Source organism: Anopheles marshallii, chromosome 3, assembly GCF_943734725.1.
Source record: "Anopheles marshallii chromosome 3, idAnoMarsDA_429_01, whole genome shotgun sequence".
Taxonomy (NCBI): domain Eukaryota; kingdom Metazoa; phylum Arthropoda; class Insecta; order Diptera; family Culicidae; genus Anopheles; species Anopheles marshallii.
The window spans coordinates 12678085-12691975 of record NC_071327.1 but is presented as its reverse complement, the minus strand read 5'-3'; the positions used below and the strand labels follow the sequence as shown (position 1 = coordinate 12691975).

The window sequence follows — 13891 nt, the reverse complement described above, 5'->3', positions numbered from 1 at the left end:
TCTAGATTATTTTGAATGCAATTAGCAATAGAATGCCTCAACAGATAATACGATTTGCCATCTTCTGTTTCAGTTCTACAAAGTTGCTTGGACCATTGCCTAATAATTTCCGGATGAAAACAACGATTCCAAAGTTCAGTCCTTCCACTGCCAAAGTGTTCGAATGGTCTTCCGCGTGAACACAGAAGGCTCTCGACATGGCTCTCAAGGGAATAAAGGTTATCGAGTTCGTTGGATTGGCCCCGGGACCGTTTTGTGGCATGCTGCTAGCCGACTTTGGTGCTACTGTTACGAGGATTGATATGGTAACGTCTTTGGGAAGTAATAGAATCGGCTCTCATTAACATGGTTGTAATGCTCTCTACTTCATGCTCTAGAATCCTCGCAACTCGCTCGATGTACTGCAGGGAGGTAAACGATCGCTCGCCTTAAATCTGAAACAACCGAAAGCAATTGATATGGTCCGTTCCTTGTGCAGTGGGTCAGATGTACTGATAGAGCCATTCCGACCGGGTGTGATGGAAAAGTTTGGTCTAGGTCCCAGCGTACTTCTACAGGACAATCCTCGGCTTATTTATGCGAGATTGACGGGTTTTGGACAAACCGGGACACATGCAGTTCGTGCTGGTCACGATCTTAACTACGTTGCGCTTTCCGGAGTACTTTCGATGCTGGGACGTAAAACGAACAAACCGACAGCACCGATCAATTTAGTGGCCGACTTTGCAGGCGGTGGGCTGATGTGTGCCTTTGGCATTCTTGCAGCCATCGTCGAAAGACATCGTTCCGGCAAGGGCCAGATTATAGATCATGCGATGGTAGAAGGTGCTGCATATGTCGGAAGCTGGCTGTTCCGATCTCAAAGCCTACCGGTGTGGGGTAAAGCGCGTGGCGAGAATATCCTGGATGGTGGGGCCCATTTTTACGATACATATGAAACGAAGGATGGGAAATTCCTATCCGTTGGTGCGATCGAAAACAAATTCTACCGTTTGCTACTGGAGGGGCTCGGCTTGAATGCCGATTTGCCACAGTTTGAAGATGATGAAAAGCGAAGAGAACTATTCGAAGACACGTTTAAGACAAAAACGCGTGATGAATGGATGGAAATTTTCAACAATAAGGATGCTTGTGTCTTTCCGGTATTAACGCCAGACGAGGTAGAATCGTACCAGCACAACCTTGACCGCAGTGTGTTTGTAAATTATCGACAAACTGAGGATGACGTGCTGGTTCCTACACCGGCACCAAAACTAAGCCGTACGCCAGCCCGTTCCGGTGCGACAGTGAAGGAAAGAAGTGAGCTAGAAATGGCTGAGGAAATACTGAGCGAAATCGGTATGGAGCGCAAGGAACTTGTTCACTTGTATGAGGAAGGTGTTTTACTGCTTTCCAACAAACCAAAGATGTGATACAGTTTATTGGCCATAGAAACAACTTTTTTAACCTTGTTTGGTTACGGGACTTTTATCTTATTCATAATAAATATATATATGATACGTTTTTCGCTAATCAATATTATCAATATTCGCTGATGTAATTCGTTGCAAACAAGCCAAAGCCAAATCGTTGAGATCAGGATAATTGGCCAATGATTTGCTTTTCATCATCTCCGTAAGCAGTTCACGTACTGTAATTAGATCGTACATCACGTGGTTTCTTCCAAGCACATAACTATCAATCTGCTCCACATGTTTACCATCCTTAAGGCTCCTCAAACGTTTATCACAGACATGTTGTATGATGGCCAAAAAATCAGCATAATCCATACCGAAGCTAGCCTTCAGCATCACCTGACAGTGCTCGTCAAAGTTGTCCATATCGCGACAATCATCAATCTCACGCTGAACGTCTCCCAGCGCCTCACGAAGATTGCTCCATATCGTCATCACGTTGCACCCATTAAACCAATTATGATTAACGGATATGGCATCCTCAACGTTTGTCACCTGATGGTACCATCCGGACGGTACGAATATGGCTTCACCCGGTTGCTGCAGAATGGAGAAAAACGACACACCGGCATCTTGGAGGCTTTGTTTCGTGATGCTGAAAGGTAGATTTCGCAAACTATTGAGCAGTTTTTGTTCCTCGCCGGGTGGTAATAGATACCACTGCTTCTGGCCAAATATGTTGACAGACCAGCTGTACGATCCAAAGACATCCGCATGGAACGCAGTCCACGTGCCTTTCGGTCCAATGTACACGAAGCGATAGTCATCGGAACCAGTTTCGACGAGATACTCGTTCAACCAATCCGACGCGAAGAGGGCTGGTGTGCGATAGAAGTTATACTTCGGGCATTCACTGCGAAGGTGCCAATCTTTGAGGTAGTATCGATTGCGCTGTACTTCCGGCATCGACGAGCCGTCACCGTTCGTTTCATCGTACTCCCAAGATCGCAGGAAATCAAACAGCGATCGCTCAATTTTCTCGTGCGAATTATAACGCTGCTTTCCACAGTCCGCCACCGGTACAGGAACATTCGGCAAAATCTCTTTCAAATACGTGACATTGAGTTTCGATGGAATCACGGACCAATCAATCCAGCGCCGGAAGCATTCCCAATCGGTTGCAATTCCTTCAACAACAACGGCACGGTTTAGTTGGATAAAGTTTCGAAAAAAAATATCATACGAAATATTGCTCAGCGTTACGCGTTCAATTTTGTCATCGCAGACGTTCGAAATTGTGGTATCAGTTGTAGGGGACGTAATTTCGATTTCTTCCATCCAATTGCGTTAAGGAACTGAACCCGCGGGAACTGTTTGCACCCGGATAAACAATGCGCGCGTACTCCAGCAAAATAAACACACCTTGCACACTGGGCGACGATAACCGTCACCACAAATGACAGCTTGCAAGATTTCCCATAGCATCAATTGTAAATTCTTTGCAAATATAGATTTTTCGTTCGATTTACGATATCTCCCTAAATTTCAGTAATTCCCATACTTCAGAACTATCTTACAAATGCAGCTCGTAAAAAATAATCTCGTTCGCTGCAGCTAGCTTATCGAAACTGCCATCACTGTTGAACGATCAACTGACATCCCACGAGAAAAAAAGACAACACAAGAAAAATACCAGAACATCAGAAAAGCCACAAACGTTCAGTTCACTTTCGCATACATCACATTAAACCGTAAAATATAACATCTTCTGTTGGTTCAGGCGCATTGCAAAATGCTGGCAAGATTTCTTGCCCAATCTGCCGCCGATTCGTTGTTGAGTGTAACAGTGTACCTTGTGTTTTCGTGAAACTATTCCTCTAAAAGTCAACTTCATACGACGTCACCTAGTACGATGGAGGAGAAACAAGATCATTCCGATACTCCAGTGAAGGAGGAATTCCAGTGCAAAATCGATGGATGCAAGCAGAGCTTTACCACCGAGCTGCATTGCAATGTGCACACGAAAAAGCACGACTTGAGCCTGAACCTGGAGATGCCGCTGAAAGGTCCGGGGGTCATCTTCGCCGACCAAACACCCACCCCGACGCGTTTGATTGGTAAATGTGAAGAGGTTGGTTTGTTCGAGGACCTACAAAAGGTGAATCCGTTTGATGAGACGTTTCGCCGAGCGGTTGAATCGGGTGCGAGCAGTGGTTCTTCGTTGTCCGGTGAACAGACCCCTTTGGCCACTCCACACACGACTATCTCGCTCTCCTGTCGAGCTGCAGACGGGGAAACACTGCATACCCCGCACATATTCCCCAGTGGTGTCGATCGATCGTCGCTTGATCCCGTTGGTAGCGAGAATGTCGCTGCTAAGCAACGACAAAAGATTAAAGCAAGCGGAACGTCTTTGCGAACTAAGCAACAGCAACTAGAACATGCGGTGACTGTTAATAAAAGCTCGAAAAAGACACCCACCAAGCGTAAAACGCCTTCTGTGGTGGATATACTTCCGAAGCCGTCCGTACAACACATATCGCACGCAAGCGAATCAATTCCAGTCATAATCATTCCGTCCGGCCCTTCGGATACAAAGCTACCTGCGGAAGGAAACGTTCATGTCAAAGAGAAGCTAAAAGAACATTTAGCAAAAGTGCGTGAGACGTCGCAGGGACCGAAGGAGAGTACGTCGGCTAAGAAACGTGTAAAACACGAGGAGGGTAAGGCAGAGGCGCCCATCAAACCCGCGAAACCAGTCGATCTCATTAAACCTACGGACGAGAAAGTCGATTTAAAGCATGAACGATGGAAGGAGGCCGCTAAACGCTATCGGTAATAATAATCCCTGGAATTTCGAACGCAGCGTTATTAATATAGTGTTTTTTTTTTCCTTTACAGCTTGCGCGTTAAGAAAAGCCAAGATCAGCAACTTCAGCGCAACCGCCTGCTGGAAGAGGAGAACATTCGACTGCGAACACAGCTCGCCGAAATGCAGTACGCCCACCGCAACTGTAACGTAACGCGTAGCAACGGTTCCTTAAAGGTTGCCCTGGTGCAGGGTACGTTGCAAAGTACTGCGAACGCCTCCGTTGCGCAGCAGGATGCGAGTGCCGCACTGCTCAACACAATCGAACAGCAACAACAGCAGCCGGCTCCACTGTCCGTCCCACAGCAACGATTAATTACATCGCACATCATCGATAGCAACACTTTTAACCGTATGCCAATAATCATTTTGATGGGATCGACGGCCGCGCAACCAGCTGCGCCCGCTGTAGTGAGTGGTGTATCAGATAGTGGATCAGGTGCCTTACAGGATGGGACTGGGTAAACATAAGAGTTTTGTTTTTTTTTTTGGCATTTATTGTTAATTTCTTTTTTTTATCAGTGATTTTAGGACTTTGTCGGTTAAAACCTGCTGCAATAGGCATTTTTGTTATTTAAGATATCAAGATAGATCATAACTCCGACAACGTCGTGCATTACTGACCATACAAATGTTACATTATATAAATTCACATGGAAATAACCGGTATCAATCAAATTGTTTTATGCTTATTTCATCTAAACGCTAAATATGTCTAAAGGGCAAAGGTATGCAAGATATTTATATAGAAAAACAGCTGTACAAGTAAAGTAAACATTACATTTGTTAGTGGATTTCAAATCGCATAGTTAGAGTAAAACTTTAAGACACAGTGAGCTTGTTATCGTTTTGTTTAATATTATCAAATCTGATTCAACCTGATTAACAACATGTATTAGTTTGTGTGAAAGGACTTTTAAAGTGTAACTGCTAGCCCATAAAGACATTTTCAAGATAAGACGTCTACTAGATCAGACCAACATGGATGCAAACGATCAAGCAAAGCGATAGAATAGTGCCTGATTAGAGTGTTCCCGGTCCCTAATCCGGACCCGCCCATCTAACGCCCTTTAATAATGGGACTTGCCCTCTAGTAGTTTTGCTTGAAACACGTAGTGTTTCTTTTTAAAAGATGGGAATAGTAGTTGTTCAGTACATTTGTTCCTTTGTACAACATCGAAAACATTGTAATTGTTAGTACGCGTTATATTGCTTAATAAACCTGCTCAGCAAATCTACAACGAGAAGTAGTAAATATATGAACACAGTTAAGGTATGAGCTACACTCCCAGCTCGGTAGAGATCGGGAGAGAAAGTAATGTGCGTAACGCATGCGCCGTTCATGCGGCTTATGTTTGATCACATGCGTGTGAAGAATCACGGTAAGAGAAGGTGGTTTAGTCGTGAATCTGATGCTCGGTAGTGCGGACGTTTCTCTGCGGTTGTCAATATTATGCTGTTAAGCAGTGTTGATAACTAACGGACAGTATTGTAATACAAGCGTAAAGCTGAATATGCGATGAGTTTTGTGAGGAATTAGACGAAAGCGTTTAAAAAGAAGTGGTACATTTCTTACTTTCCGTGCAGCTGTTCGGGCTCGCTTCGTTTGAACCTGGGTTTGGTTGTGTTCGGGATTTGCACCATTCGTGAGGTGAGTGAATATGAGTTTATTTACGGGTCGAAAGCACCTAAATAATGCGTGCATTACGCGATCGAGATCTCGCGTATGGCAAACACGGATTTGCTCAAGGCACAGGAATGTTTCGTATCGATTTGCAGCACACCAATCGATTTTCCGTCCATCAACAATGGAATGGACCCGGGAAGATAGATAACCGTATGCTACATCTTCCCACTTTCCGTTGGATCTTAAATCCAAACGGGTAAGCAGTAAACACGTTCCTGTTTCTTGACCATCTCCAGCGCCTGCCCGCAAGCTTGTTTTGACCTTTAGCTACTTGCCAACGCTGGTCAATTTCGATGTTTCCTTGATCCGACGAACGCAAACAAAATCATTTCACAGCGTAAACGCCACGTTACGCCTTCCTCGGTCCGGAAGGTTTTTGCCTGCCCGAGCTATTGGTGGCCCAGCACACATCCGATAAACACAGTGATCGAGTTTAATGATGTGTTTATATTCGCGATCACGTTATTCCAGCGATTTAATTCCCCTGCAGCCAGCAAATTAAATGGCCAATCCCGCGTGTGCGAGGCGTGTAATGTTCCGAAACACCTTCACGCGGATCAAAGACGGAACAGAATGGGATGAAATTTTGCGTGGTCACGCTTTGGTGCGAGCGCCAGCAGTGATCCTGGCATTGAGTGTTTTCGTGAGGTGAGGAAAGATGGGAGAACACCAAGTTTTCTTTTCGAAACAAACCGAAAGAAAACCTTGAACTAATTCTTTTCATTTTTTGCGTTTCGTGTCGTAAACGCCAAAGTGTCACATAACAAGAGTTATGAGGTTGGTCGTTTGGTTGCAGAAGTATACGGATCATTGGGAACGGAGCAGGGTAGGAAAACGGATTGGGCAGTGTGGAATGGATGAGACGTACGTACTAGAACTGTTTACACTGCGTTGTCATTAGCATTCCAGTTCCGCATGTCTGCCTGTGAAATCCGAAGTATAGTTGAAAGAGATCCCCGACCGGTTTGAAGTAGCCCTTAGAACGAATGTATTCTAGCTCACACCTTTGAGGCAAGAGATATGCGTACCAAAAAAAAAACACACATCTCTCTCTTCAGATCGGCATCCGGCACAGTGTGGTTGGTCAACGGCCGCATATGAATAGTAGCATGGCTAGGTAGAGCAGCATGGATGCGACCGATGTTGCTGTTTCGTTTACATTCCGTTCCGTCGAAGTATTATTTATAGGTACCTGATGGCGGGCCAACAGCATCGGCTAAGGCACTGATTGATGCGATCCAAATGGCCCGGAAAGATGGAACGGACCTACGGCAAAAAGTCACGTACCGGCGTCCGGGCAAAATCGCGCCTTTACGAGGTATGAAATTAACTGTGAACACTTTGGCACCGTTCGAGTGGACTACGGGCGTTAAAAATTTATTCACTTTTTGGGTGGATGGAGAGTTTTTGATGAAGCAATGTTTTGGAGCGGGTTGCTTATTGGTCTCCAAGATTTCCATTCTATAGCGGATTCGATATTTATTTCTCAACAGATTTTGTTTTAGCATTCGAAAATGAAGTTGATATTCATGTCAGCAGCGAGTAGAAGTTTCGATCTTGTGGAGGACTATTGGACGTTGCAGAGTGCAACGTAGTTTGACTCTCATGTTCCGATAGAAACTCCTCATAAATTAGAATCACGGGGGCCTGTAACTATGTTGTCACAAGTACCGATCGTACTAAGTGTTCCGCTCCAACTTTAAGATCTGCGTCATTAACCAATATTCTGACTCTTATCATGGTTTTATAACGGCTAGAGCCTCCATCATAGCCTTTGCTCTGTTCCTCTCTTATGGATCACATGACGACATTCTCAGATGATGTCTAAATTACCTCCGAAGTCTACTATTTAGAGAGAACCGACATCATCCAGGTCTTCGTTGAATTATAAGGAAGAGAGTTTGATGTCTTGTCTTAGTGCAAGATATTGTACCAAGAACTTCCACCAGTAGTACCACAGAACATTCTTAGAACTTGTATATGTTGAAAGCTGGAATAGGCATTGGCGCATCAACGCCATAACTCCATCTCAACTTGGGAATACCACGCCTCCTCTGACCATTAGGACCCCAAAGGACTTTACGGGATGGTTCGTCCGGTGTCATTCTCATGATGTGACCAGCCCACTAGAGTCTGGCGAGAAAACCCGCTGTACGGCAGTGAGTTCGTTGAACAGCTCGTAGAGGAGCTCCTCCATTGTCAAACAAAAACCTTTTAAGCATTTTCATCTCCAATGCGGTATAGAGGGTTTCCTCAGTTTTGGATAAAGTCCAAGTCTCAGAAGCGTATGTGAGTACTGCAATTATACAAGTTCTATATAGTTCTAGTTTCATTCATCGCGACAGTTGTTTTGAGTAAATAAGTTCCCTCCGACTGTAGACCAGCCTGAGATTGGCAGTCAGCAATCTCTGTCACGTATCTCATCATCGATGTTGTTGTCGATGTGTAACCTTTGGCCCAAGCTAGGTGACACTTTGGACGACTTCGATAGTGCATTCACCTATTTGTACTTCACCCCTGCATAGGTTAGGATTTCTTAACAGGATGCTGCTGAAGTTTTTGAAGAAATGGAAGTACTGCCGCATGCAGAAGTCCTGAACTGATTTCCCGTTAAGGAATCCCTTCGGATAGTTTGCAACTATTTTCTCGGCGAATGGGACAAGAACGTTTTTGTAGTATAAGGGAGAATATATACCAAATCTCCTGTCCTGTTCCTGGACCATATTCACCTTAGAATTATTTTTTCTCGTTTCAGGATCTTTCCTTTAAACATAATAACCATGACTGTTGAACGTATCGACACCTTCTACGACCTGGACAGCATCTATAGCACCATCGAACGGATGCTGTTGCTCATCCGGCAACTGTCAGGTGTGTCCCGGCTGGGGGAAAACGGCCGCTCACTCTCCTTCGAGCTCCAGTGGATCAACGAGATCGACGAGCGCAAGTACCAGATCGAGGAACTGCGTAGCGCGGTACAGTACCTTTTCGCCCAGTTCCGCAAGATCTATCTCGTCAACAAGGATCTGTACGCACAGCTGAACAAGCGCGGTGGCCGTGTGTTCGAGCTGGACAAACAGATTGAAGCGCAGGGTGACAGCAAGTGTTTGTACTTTCTGACGGACGCGATCAAGTACGAACCGGCCCTGCTCGCCATGCAGCGTGTGCTCGATCGTACGATGCGTGAAATACGCATCTTCCGGAACCAGCGCAACCAGCACAAGCTGGAACTCTGCATCGGGCACATCCGGTGTGAGAACTATGACAAGGTGTACGACGAGTACTGTTCGTTTGAGAATGGGCTACAGCAGCTGCCACTCATCATCGAAGCAGTGTTCGAGCGGGACATGAAGAATCTGCTCAAGGTTCTGCTGTTTCTTACCGGCTATCGGAAGCTTAACAAGGCAAACTCTGCTGAAACGTTTGTGACCGGGTGCGAGTACTTGCTGCAGCAGATAAAGCAATCTAGCGAATTGTTCGAACATCCACTCAGCCTGCTCCTGTACGGGTTTGTGGTCGATGCTCTTCAGGAACCACCAGAACTGTCGGTGGCGTCGAGAATGAAAGATGTTTTCCGGGAGCGGTTGGAATCTGTCCGATCGGAGCTGATCGATTGCATCCAGCGCGCAGTGAGGCTCATACAGACGAAACCGCAAGCGACAGCATCGTTGGCCAAACTGTTCCATCACATTGCGGAGGAGATCCTGATCGAGCTGCTCAAGCGGGCGTACGAAGGCGATGTGCGGAACCTGCAGAACATTCTACAGTTTGTGGCACACTTGTCGCGCATCGACCATGACATCGTCAGCTACCGTGTGCTGTACGCTCAGATGGAACATTACGATCATCTGCATCAGCCAGAGGTATTTCTGCTTGCCTACCGCATCAAACAGACCATGCTGAAGGCGGGCTTTCCGACTTCGAGTCTTCGTGGAGACTTGGAACGCCTAAAGGCAAGTCTTCCTCCGGTCGTGGTGACGATCCTGTGGAGCACGGTCACCATATCTCGCCACGAATCTCGCATCTTGCTAAAGTTCAGCGCTATCGGGAAGGATGTTGGATTTTCGCGCTACACTGCCGACAAGAATCGTGTCGAGTTTGAACCACTGGAGGAGGGTAACTGTTTCCGTATTCGGGCGTGCGCCATCAACGGATTCCTCGGCGAAAGTGGCACCGGACTGCCAATCGTTGCGCCCAAGTCGGAAAGCCTTTCGAATACGAAGTTTCGCTGGAAGCTAATCCCGGTGGTGGGTTGTGAGTTCTTTCGCGTGCAGAATTACGCCAGCGGAGCGCTGCTACACTCGCAGATCCCGTGCGCGGAATCGGAATACGATTTCTACAACAGCCAGGAGGTGCTGCAGCTAACAGGCAGCGATCGTTCGCTGACCGCACAGAACAGTTACTGGAAGCTCGTGGAGTTTTCTCGGCGATCGCGCACTGGAAGCGGTGGTTCGGGTGAGGGCGAGTGTCGCATACTGTGAGCGAGGGACGTGTGAACCGACCGAGTCCATTTGTTTGCCCATCAGCCGGCTAATGACACGCGCGGTCGCCTGGGCTAAGTGCTAACGATCGCCGCTAACGAAACCAGATGCAGCTGAGCAAATAGAGTACGCTAGCGATCCGGTGCGGACGTTCCATTTGCAGGATGCGATTGTTATTTTTGCTCCATCTCAGCCACCACACCCACCAACGTGCGGCCATAACGCAACGTGTGTGCCCACATCCGGCCCCTCGTGCTCGATCGGAATTACTCCAACCGGTAGTGAATAAGGACCATAAATAACCCGCCCCATTGATGAGTGTGTATGTGCGGTGCGGGACGCGCCGTTTGTTTTGATTGTACTACCCTAATCGAGGCCGGGCGTGAATGAATCAGAACAAACGCATTACGGTGGGTGAACTGGTAGGGCTAGAATGTGCCCGCCTCCGTTCGGGTCAGCTATGCTTAGTGTTTTTACACGTGGCACAACGTCCGGGACACCGATGATGACGATACCCTTGGACCAGTTTTTTTTATATGTTCTTCTTTCGTCCAAATCCACGATTGGGACAGCCCCTTACCGGGACCGTGATATTCAAATACGTAGTGCTATATTTTAGGAATGACGAAATGAATGTGAATTCCAAGCATCGCCAAGAGTACAGGGGGTGTAGGAAGAATGTTTGGTAGGCAACCGGTTGATTATCTACGAAACATTGTTTACATTTCGTTGTTCTGCTTTTGATCTGGTTTGAAATTTGAAAACGGCCGAAAACAATGACGATGCGCCAGGATTGTCCATTACTCATCGCTCTCGTGGAGACTGTGTGGCATGCAGTGCCGTTATTATTATAAGATACGTAATTATAGTGGAGTGGGTAGCGTATATATTTGCTATAGCATATTAGAATTTTTTTATTAAATTTAGCTTATTATTAATCCATAAAACGATGAGGAAATGAATAAAAATACGATTTTTATGAAAAGCACCAGGCGTCTCCATAAAAAAAGATTTAATGAAAAATAAAAAAAACATAGGTTAAAACGCATTCAATATTAATTGTATTTGCTACAGTTTTCGTAAATTTCATTCTGAATTAATATTTTGGCTGCAACACATGCAATATCGACCCAAAGTTGTAAACATCACACAATTTCTACTGTGCGTAGTAAACTTCACGCTAGCGTAAACTAGAGGGCGCTAGTATAAGTAACTTTTCATCCTAACAGAAAGCTTTCCACGCACTTTCATTGTATTTTTAGCATCCTCTACTCTCCTCCCCCGACTTATACTTTCCTCCTTCTTCGTACCTTCGAAGATACCAGTTTTAACTAACGAATAATCGTAACGTAAACAAATGCAACGTTTATACTAAAATTGCCGGACCGGATTTACGTGCACCGTTGCTCGATTAAAACTGATTTACGATCACTTACGTTCGATCTTGCTTGTTGCATGCACGCTGAAACATGGACGAAGTTTGGAACCGGGAAAATAGGGTTGGTAAAAATATGTTGTTTTCAATTCGTTTACGGCTTTTGCCTCCTGCGGGATGAGATTTTAGAGCAGACTGATTTATTGGCCTAGCATCAACAATTGCAACCCGTCAATCACTCCGCCAAAGAAGGGTTTGAGTTTGATTTTGAATGTTATTGGTGGCTTTCGGCGAAAGATACTTGCATATGTTTTAGCATAAAAAAGTAAAATTAGATACACAATTTTCCTTGGAATATTGCGGTAAAATGAAATATTTTCAATAATATTGCAAACATTTGAAATGTTTGCTTCAATGTTTAATTTACAGTGTCGTTTTCCCAGTTCAAGAAATACACACGCACACATTTACACCGATACAGGGCCAATGGCCATTTGGGGTTTTCCAGCTGTCATCTAACGACAACAAACCAAAATATTATATCTCGTTTGTTTTCATTCTCTCACAATTGTTCTCTCTTCATGTAGCAATTTTCTCACTGGAAATTCTCCACCATTCTAGTAAATTATAAAATTTTCCACCCTAGAGCATAGAGAATTTGTTCAATTTTCAAATAAACCTCAATCAAGTACAAGGTTCTTTAAAATAATATCTAATTTTGCTTTCACTCTTTGAATAATCCGTACAATGACCCTGTTATAATAAACATTGTGGGCCCATGAATAATTTTCGCAATTAATGCCTATCTGCGATTGAGAGGAGAGGATGTGTGTATACACTACCAACACAGCAAAACATTACGAGGACGGCCGTTGACGACCGAGAAAATGCGGCCTGCCGAGCAACATGCGACGATGGTCAACAACCATGCAGACAACCATGGCCATTGAGTAGTCAGATAAATTTGCATCCTCGTGCGACAAAACGTTCCGGGAGCGAGAGAGAGAGAGAGTGCGAAAATGCTGAGAGCGAGAGATTATTGACCAACGACGACGTACGACGCGTACGTCGACACGGATCTTGACTTTCCCTTAACAGAAAGAACGCCACTCAGCAAGGGCCAGTTGTGTGCCATCATCAGTTGGAATGACTTGAGCTGTTTTAGAACAGCACAACATTGCCCATCTGTGCAAAGGGGAACTTTACTCCCATTGAAGTGTATACAATGTAAGCGAATAACTTAGTCTGGTGGTATTTAGTGCGACATTTTAACTCACAAAAAGGCAAATGGCAAAACTTCCCCGTTCAGTGGTGGTAGTGACTGCCCGAAAAGTGCTCTTCAGACAGTTTTCCGCGATGCCCGATCGGACGAAATGATATATATTTTTAGCTACACATCTTCAATATAGTGAAAAAGAAACAGTGAGGTAGAACTCATTTTAGACCCGCCGCCTGCGTATTCGCAATCATCCCCGCTTTTAACTACCATTGCCTATTATTTGTGGTTCGGTTTGTTCCGTGCTGTTATCTTTTCTTCCATGGATCAAAAGATCTGCAAAGATATGATAATTTTCCATCCCATCTTCACGCTTTTTCCACCATCCACCGTGCGGATTTTGACAGTTGACAGTTTGATAATTCGCGCAGCCCGTAGGCAACGCAGGGGGTGGACGACGATGACGGCGCTGGCCTGCCAAAACGGTAACCGGTGACAGCAGTCGCTTTGGCAGCCACGAAAGCTTGCCCGTGGTGCCGTGAAAATTCCGTCCCGTTCGGAAAACTGTCAATGTCGCATTGCGGATGAGCGTCGCGCTGCTGCGAGTCGGTTGTTACGAGCCCCGTGGTCCGTGGTTCCATGGCAGTTGTGCTGCTGAAATTGGGTTTCTAGTGTAAAACGCCATCCTTTATAGTTTAGGGCCTAGTTGGATCAAACGCTGTGTTAAAAAGTGTATCCGTGGGGTGGTGATTAGGAGCAGATTGTGCACTGTAAATAAGCTGTAGCATTGTGTAAATCGGAGACCACCACACTACTCTAACTGGCCGTTTTCGGTCGCATCTATTTAGTATTCTTCAGCAGCTTTCCGT

At 45.5% G+C, this 13891-nt stretch overlaps 4 protein-coding genes across 4 annotated transcripts; 3 read left to right on the top strand and 1 right to left on the bottom strand.

The window, feature by feature from the left end:
• Nucleotides 1-197: 197 nt before the first annotated feature.
• Nucleotides 198-1412, top strand: LOC128711710 (alpha-methylacyl-CoA racemase). The gene is made up of 2 exons (XM_053806593.1): nt 198-305; nt 378-1412. Exons 1-2 carry the CDS (start codon nt 198-200, stop codon nt 1410-1412), a joined length of 1143 nt encoding a protein of 380 aa, XP_053662568.1.
• Nucleotides 1413-1508: 96 nt separating this feature from the next.
• LOC128710947 (2-oxoglutarate and iron-dependent oxygenase JMJD4 homolog) lies at nt 1509-2732 on the bottom strand. Its single transcript, XM_053805811.1, has one exon. It carries the CDS (start codon nt 2730-2732, stop codon nt 1509-1511), a length of 1224 nt encoding a protein of 407 aa, XP_053661786.1.
• Nucleotides 2733-3306: 574 nt separating this feature from the next.
• Nucleotides 3307-4728, top strand: LOC128710940 (cyclic AMP-dependent transcription factor ATF-7). Its single transcript, XM_053805804.1, has 2 exons — nt 3307-4229; nt 4296-4728. The coding sequence occupies exons 1-2, from the start codon at nt 3307-3309 to the stop codon at nt 4726-4728; spliced, it is 1356 nt and encodes a 451-aa protein (XP_053661779.1).
• A 4002-nt stretch (nt 4729-8730) lies between these two features.
• On the top strand, nt 8731-10431 carry LOC128715145 (uncharacterized). Its single transcript, XM_053810025.1, has one exon. The coding sequence runs from the start codon at nt 8731-8733 to the stop codon at nt 10429-10431; it is 1701 nt and encodes a 566-aa protein (XP_053666000.1).
• The last annotated feature ends 3460 nt before the right edge of the window (nt 10432-13891 follow it).

What these genes read in the sequence shown, in the direction of transcription:
- LOC128715145 (XM_053810025.1), top strand. Translation starts at nt 8,731, where the DNA reads ATGACTGTTGAACGTATCGACACCTTCTACGACCTGGACAGCATCTAT.
- LOC128711710 (XM_053806593.1), top strand. Translation starts at nt 198, where the DNA reads ATGGCTCTCAAGGGAATAAAGGTTATCGAGTTCGTTGGATTGGCCCCG. An exon ending in CTGTTACGAGGATTGATATG is followed by an intron (nt 306 to 377) that starts GTAACGTCTTTG and finishes TTCATGCTCTAG; the next exon opens with AATCCTCGCAACTCGCTCGA.
- LOC128710940 (XM_053805804.1), top strand. Translation starts at nt 3,307, where the DNA reads ATGGAGGAGAAACAAGATCATTCCGATACTCCAGTGAAGGAGGAATTC. An exon ending in GAGGCCGCTAAACGCTATCG is followed by an intron (nt 4,230 to 4,295) that starts GTAATAATAATC and finishes TTTCCTTTACAG; the next exon opens with CTTGCGCGTTAAGAAAAGCC.
- LOC128710947 (XM_053805811.1), bottom strand. Translation starts at nt 2,732, where the DNA reads ATGGAAGAAATCGAAATTACGTCCCCTACAACTGATACCACAATTTCG.